The sequence below is a fragment of the Wickerhamomyces ciferrii genome, contig 00263 (genome assembly GCF_000313485.1).
Source record: "Wickerhamomyces ciferrii WGS project CAIF00000000 data, strain NRRL Y-1031 F-60-10, contig 00263, whole genome shotgun sequence".
Taxonomy (NCBI): Eukaryota; Fungi; Ascomycota; class Saccharomycetes; order Phaffomycetales; family Wickerhamomycetaceae; genus Hansenula; species Hansenula ciferrii.
Window position 1 is genome coordinate 12,438 of NW_011887477.1, and position 7,366 is coordinate 19,803.

General features: G+C 34.2%; 2 protein-coding genes across 2 annotated transcripts; both read right to left on the reverse strand.

Annotated features, from left to right (window-relative positions):
- Nucleotides 1-249: 249 nt before the first annotated feature.
- STO1 (Sto1p) lies at nt 250-2,985 on the reverse strand (the record flags this gene model as incomplete). Its single annotated transcript, XM_011273137.1, has 2 exons — nt 250-2,840; nt 2,955-2,985. 2 exons carry the CDS (start codon nt 2,983-2,985, stop codon nt 250-252), a joined length of 2,622 nt encoding a protein of 873 aa, XP_011271439.1.
- Nucleotides 2,986-3,273: 288 nt separating this feature from the next.
- Nucleotides 3,274-7,131, reverse strand: EPO1 (Epo1p; the record flags this gene model as incomplete). The annotated part of the gene is made up of 1 exon (XM_011273138.1): nt 3,274-7,131. One exon carries the CDS (start codon nt 7,129-7,131, stop codon nt 3,274-3,276), a length of 3,858 nt encoding a protein of 1,285 aa, XP_011271440.1.
- Nucleotides 7,132-7,366: the final 235 nt, after the last annotated feature.

Sequence of the window (7,366 nt, forward strand, 5' to 3'; positions counted from 1 at the left end):
TACATATTACTAATATTTATTGAACGTGTAGGTAGTTGTTGCAGCTGTATTACATATTAAACATTTAGCTGATTTGCGAGCCTATTAAATATACAATATAATTAGTGTTCATAATAAACTTAATACTCTTGAATTATAAAAGCAAAATACAAACACAGTCAAGATACAATGCAATATACATAGAAGTATAAAAATAGATATTTAGTGATTTTGAAATTTTGGAAGGCCCGAAAAAAAAAATCTCTTAGTTTAAAGGTATTTCAGCTCTTCGATAAAACTCTTGATAGCTGATTTAGTAGGCTCATGTGTAATTTTTGCATCTAACAAGTTATTTATTTCAGGAAGAACTTGTAAAAACTCTCCAGAATATTTTCTGATGATAGCTTTCAAAAATCCAAGAGTTGTATGATATTTCCAGATGAGCTCAGCTTTTTCATTAACTTCATCATTGACATCAGGAACTTCGATTTCACCAGGCTGTTCAATTCGGAAAGTTGTGACTTCTAATATTGAGGTCAATTCACCATAAATAACTTTCAACAAATTTGATGAATTTCCAGAGATTGCAGCACTGGACAATAGTCTAAAGATTGATTCTGTAGCTGAAACATTCACCAATCCCAAATTGTATTTATTGTCATCGTTCAATGAATATCTGATCAAAGATTCAGATGATATAACATCATAAGATTCCAAAACATCTAAAACCAAATAACCATTTTCAGGAGCTGAGTTCCAATACTTGATTATAGCATCAACAGCCCATAACTCTCTCTGAGCAACAACATTTGGCGACTCCACCTCAACCAATCTACCTTCTTCTTCTTCAGCATCACCGCTTGAGTTTTTTGAATCGATAATTTCACCTTCACTAGAGCTAGAACCTTTCTCTTTTGATACAGAAGATTCTTTACCCAACAAAGTTCTCAAGAAATTGAAAGTATTACCCACGTATTTACCTGCATGTGAAATTGATCTGTTACCCACAAAAGCAATGACTTGAAAGACAAATGTTATCAATAAAGCATCTGGTGATTTATAATCCTTAATTTTTTCTTTGATTGATTTGATGAGGCTGGTGTATTCTTCATTTGTAGCTTCCCTATGTAAAATTTCGATTAACTTCTCGGTATCTTCTTTCAATGACACATTGTCACTCAAGAAAAATAATTTGTTTTGCTCTTCATCAAAATTCAAGTTTACATCCTTAAGGTTAACTTCACCAAACAATGAAACATAATAATCTTTAATTTCAGAACTTTCGAATAACGAAGTATTCAAATATTGGTGAAATTCTTCTGTAAGAGTCTGTTGGATTCTTTCACTTGTGGCTAATCTAAGTTCCTTAGCAATGATATTTTTAATGAAGACAATTCTTGGGTGGTATTTGCTTTTAGAATTCTTAGCTGAATCAACTTCCCATTCACGCCATTTCCAAGTAAAGTTAAAATTACTCAATTGAACAGCTAACCAATCAAGATATCTGAACCTCAACTCAAAATCAGTAATATGAATGTTCGAGTAAAAGAAACGGATCGCTCTACCAAGAACTGGTGCAATTGCAGATGCTGCATTTGTACACGCTTCAACCAATGTGGTGTAAAAGTAAGCAAATGGTTGTGATACATCAGGAAGCTTGAATATTAACGACAAAACATTTTTAATAGCAACATCTTCAGTTTTCCAAGTTGATGACTTGTGTTCAGACTCTTGATTATTTTGATGAATTTCTTTCAAATTATCAACACTGCTAGCTGGTGGTGCAAACACGCCATTTGCAAAAAATAAATCTAATGTGATTATTTGTCTGGCAACTTCCTTTCTGTTGAACTCTAGCGCTTCAACTATATCAATGACAATGTCATCGAATAGTAAACCAATAAAATCTGTGCTTTTTGGAACAGTGTCAAAGCCATATACAGGTAAATAAACCTCGAATGTAAGTCTTTGTGTTCTCCACATACCATCAACACTGCCGATTCCTGTATCTAGTCCACTTATATCGGCGTAAGATTCAACTGATTGAATGGAAAATTGAGGCAAGCCAACTTTTTCAATTTCAACAATCAAATGCTGTAAAGAAGGACCTAACTCTGGAAACACTTTATGAACTTTTGTGAAATCTTCTGACAAAAACTCTTTTACTGCTGGTAAAATCAATTCAACAATACTCTTTGCTTCGTAAGGAGCATCGGTATCTTTGACAACAAAAGGTTTGGTGATTGAAATATTTTGTTTCACAATTTTAAAGCCTTCAGCTGTAGTTAATATCTCGTTAATACCCTTCTTCAATTCTTCAGAAGGCTGACCATATGAAACTAAATAAGGAACATTAATCAATGTATTGTAGAAGATAGCTTCAGCCAATGCATTTCTTTTATCTGGTGATGAATTTTGTAAATCGATGGCAAAGTTTAAGAATTGAAGATATATACTGATCAAACTTGAATCTCTGAGAATTGATGTAAGGGTTGAAAGAAATCTTAAGATCAATTTGAGCTTATTCCAAGGACCAGTTTCAAATGACTCAGGAATGATATCTCTATTTAATGCTACCTCAATAACTTCTTGAGCCTTTTGATGAAAGAATTCAGCAACTATCTTACCAATAGCTGGACTCTTTGAGCTGACAACTTGAACAAGACCTGAAATATGAAGAACTTTTTGTGGTTGTTCTGTAACAACACCGAATAATGTGCTTAAAACAGCATCACGAAGAGTCTTCTCGGTTTCGAAATTACCAATTATTGGCGTAGTCATGAACTCAACATCTTCGACGTACTTCTTTGAAGATTCACCAAGTGTATTAATGTCACCACATAAGGTTTTTGACAATTCAACTATTGGCGGCAAACGAAATCTCTTTTGATAGGGTTGTTGATAATCATCATTACCTTGATGTAAAAAGTTAGCGCTGTGTCATTGAATAGCTATAGCCCATTTAAAGTACTTACCAAATCTTCTTTTTCTATTGAAACCACTCATTTTGATGATTCTGGTTTATTCTGTTAGATTAGATCTCTGGCGCTAGTTTCGATATAGAAAGTGGTATTTTTAATATTTTTAAATAGTATCAGGAAATCAACACTGGCACGTTAAAAATTGGCAAGATATTCGCGAATTTTGATTTTTGTTCCACCAATGTGTCGCGTATTAAGAATATATAAATTGTACAATCTGAGTCTGTTGTATTACTATGTATATGTATTGTATAATATATTGTACAGTATTTAATAATTTATATGTCCATAAATAAGGTTTGGTTTCATGATTTCATTTTTCATTAGGTGAAGTAACATTAATTAAAGAGAAAGAATTGATTCTTTTGCCATTCATTGGTGAAGGTGGCTTCAAAACATCCACAGAGCTATTTGAAGATCCCAGTTCGCTCATAAAAGTCTTTTTCATTCTTGAGCTAATTGGTGTTGAAAGACTTTGACGTTTAGATTCTGAAGAAGTGACACTTGCCCTATTAATTCTATTTTGAAATTTGTTCTTCATTTCCGCCAACTCGTCTTCAAGTTTCTTAGATTGTGATTCTTTTAATTGATCACCTTCTTCTAATTTTCTTTCGAGCTCTGCATTTTCCACTCTTAGCAATTTAAATTTTTCCATAATCATGGACAACTTTTTTCGATCATTACTCAAAATTTCAATTTCATTCTTCAATTTTGGGATAGTGACACTCTCAAATTCTTTATTGGCTTTCTCAAGAGTGGCATACTTATCAATATTTTTTGGGGCTTCAAATGAAAATGAATCAAGTTCAGCTTGTTGTTTATTAATCACTTCAGTTTTATTTGAAAGTTCAGATTGCAATCTTTCATTTTCATAGCTAATTTCTAAAGCCGAAGGTTCTTGTCCATTTTCCCATAATAAAACATGTTCTTCAGCGATGTATCTTTTCGTTCTTTCCTCGTTCAATTGTTTTTCAAGGGTGCTGATCAATAATGCCTGCTCTCTCAATTGATGTTCATAATTCAAGTTTGGACTAGAATTGATGTCTTTGCCCTTCAATTGATCCTCCAATTTAATTTCCCTTCTGATAGAATCACCTAGCTCCTTGGAAACCAGCTCCAATTCACGTACCAATGCACTTTTATCTTCCATGATTCCTAATTGTTCAATGGTCAAATTCAACCTTTTAACGTTAGTGTTAACCATGTCGTGATCAACCATGTTTGGACCAATAGAACCCTTAAGCTTTCTTGTTCCATCTTCAACTTTAACTGGATCACTCAACTTCTTTAATGTAGCTGGAGCAGAAGCTGAAGATTTTCCATTGAGTTCACTACCATCACTATAATTTTCGAAATCTGTGTCAATGGTATTATTGGTGAAACTAGAGTTATATGTTCCTGAAACCGATGTTGGGTGACTAACAATATTATTTTGTGATGGATTACGGACAGAAATTTCATTAACATTAGATGTATCGTCGTTGAACCCAAAATTATCAGAAATCTTTTCATCGTCTAGGTTTTTATTTGTGTTGAATCTATCAAAGTCCTCTTTTGGATATTTGTGATTCTTTTGATGTTCATCACCACCCATAATATTTAGCCCTTTAGAAACGCCAATATTTGAATTATTGTGAAATTCTTCTTTCTTTACTGATTCATCAACACTGTCAGAGTATGATTGTCTTTTACCATTTGTTTTTATCTCCACTGGTTTTGTGACCGTTTCAAATGAATTATTTTTCTTCTTTTCATTTCTTTTCTTAGACCAATTTTTCAAGAAGCTTGGTGATTTGAATGAACCTTTCAGTGAGCCGCTATTACTTTTTGATGACTTAATTGATCCAGTTTCAGTAGAGATTGAATTTCGGATTGTATGAGAGTCACTAACAGTTGGTACAGCTGATCCTCTATTACCTTGGTCAGTACTGAATTTTTCTTGATCCGATGAGTCTAACTTTGGTGTTTCTGAAGCAATTGAATCACCTTCCGTGATAGTGTCTGGGAAATCATCATTACCATAAGCACTAGATATTCTTTTTTTATTAGACAAATTATTGTTGTCCATTAATGAGAACTGGGAAGCAGTAACAAAAACGTCATTTGTTGTTCCTGAATTCTGAGCCAATTGGTAGATTTTCTTCTTATTTTCAAAATCATTTGTTTCTGAATCCGAAACACCACTAAAAGTTGAGTATTCACTCATTGAAGATATAGAGACATTGGTTAGCGGGTATTTTCTATGTGTGTTGAAGCTGCTTTGCTTTTTCAATGGAGAAGGTGATACTTGTTTGCTTTGCATATTTGATCGTCTATTTGGTGTGCCAAATGGTAATCTTTGTGGACTTTTATTTTGTAAAGCACCTGAGTTTAATGGTGGAGTTTTAGACCTTGAGTTATTTGATGAGTAATCATTTTCTTCAACTGTATTCAAAGCACGATTTTTTGTTATGCTGGTTTCGTCTTCTTTAGTGTGGTCTTCCTCTGGATCTTCATCTCTCATTTTCAATAAGCTTAAATGTGGTAGGCCTTTGGTTCTAGGAAGTTTAGAGGGGGAATCATTTTCAGAATTAACAGAATCTAATGAGCCTTTTTGTTTCTCTTCATCGAATGGAGATGGTGTTGACTCCCCTTTTGGATTGAATGATTTATCCTGTGTACCAGAGACGTCTGAAAATGTAACACCTGAACTGTCAAAATGATCATTATTATTCAATGTGTTATCAGCCAAATAGTGGTGAGAGCCCTCTTTACTGTTATAATCATCTGATTGTGATTTTGTTAGGCTTTCATTTGACCTTTCTGTTGTATTTGAGTTCAAGTTTGGTTTCTCTGGGAATGAAGGAGCTTCTTCAATAGTTGGTGTTGAAGGATTATATCCACTAAATGAATTTGAATTGTGTGAATTTCTCAATACAGGTGGAGCTGGTCCATTGAAACTGGGATCATTATGTAAAGAGGTTCTACTTGAAGAGCCATGCGGGTTTTGATGAGTTTGAGAATTGACACCCAATGGAATAGAAGATGCTGAGTTTTTATATCCTTGAGGAGCTGGTCCCTGTTGAGAACTAATTGTTGGGCTTGATCCTGCTGCATTCGGTGGGAATTGATGATTTGAAAGTGGTGGATGTAGTCCTGGGTTCATATGAGGTCTAGCAGCATTCGATGGGTGATGAGGATGCGGCCTATTCTGGTATGGGTTAGTTGTTAATGAATATGCTCTTGGGTAATTCTGCGTCTGTTGTGGTTGGTTTGTTAATGAATTTGTCCTTGGTTGAAAAGGCTGTGGTGATTGATTTGTCATAGATCTTGTTCTTGGATCGTTCAAATAAGGATTGAAACCTTGAAGTGACATAGCTCTTGGATCAAAATTGTTTTGATTAGCATCAATATACGGATTTCTTCCACCAGATTGTAGTGACATTGCTCTTGGATCATTGGGTCCATTAATTACTTTACCTGCATTTGTCATAACCTGTTTTTTAAAAGCAGTCATCTGCTTACGATATTGAACATTCGACATATTGCTAGTACTTCCAGGTCTTGCAGATGATGTACTTGATAAGGTTGGAATAATAGGTGTAGAATCAAAGCTTGATTGCCCGCCGTAACGACCTCTATCTCTTAGCGTTGAAATATCATCAAATGACATTTCAGTTCCATTATCATCAATCATGACGTCTTTTTCTTCATCATCATCGTCATCTCCTCCACCAGAAAATTTAGATTTTGATTTATTCATCTTGAAAAGGTTGTTCATCGAAGATTTTGTAAAAGAACCATTACTTTGCATTGAAGATCTTCTTGAACGAGGTTGACCAAGATTTTGATTAAAAGGAGGTGGTGCGTATTGCATCTGATGTGGAACGTAGTTATTTGGATTGAACTGCTGTGGAGGACCTTGTTGAATATGTGTTTGATTCAAATTGGAATTGGAACCATTAAAATTTGGATTTGAATTTATTGAATATCCATTATTCATATGAGCCTGTATTTGAGGATGCTGTTGTTGTGGAGAGTACTGATTGAAATTTGATTGTATTGGCATTGCTGGAGGTGCCTGGCCATTTATTGGAACTTCATGTCGAACATCTATATTCCCGATGTCTGTGCTCAGTAGTTGATTTCTTAATGAAGCCTTGTTGTTGTTTGGACCTTGAGCAGCATGCATCTTTAGTAACCTTTACTGAATGGAAAGCAAAATCCCTAAATTTGTGATTGATCTCAGGTAATGTGAGATTGAATTAAATATGATCGAGACAAGTACTATCTTTTCACAGATCAATACAATTTTGTTGAAAATGTGAGTATTTTTTGATGTAGTAGTATTGTGTCTGTTTTAAAAATAAATTTAAATTCTACCCAGCTTATACCGCCCCGAATAAATAATTGAACTATACTAATAG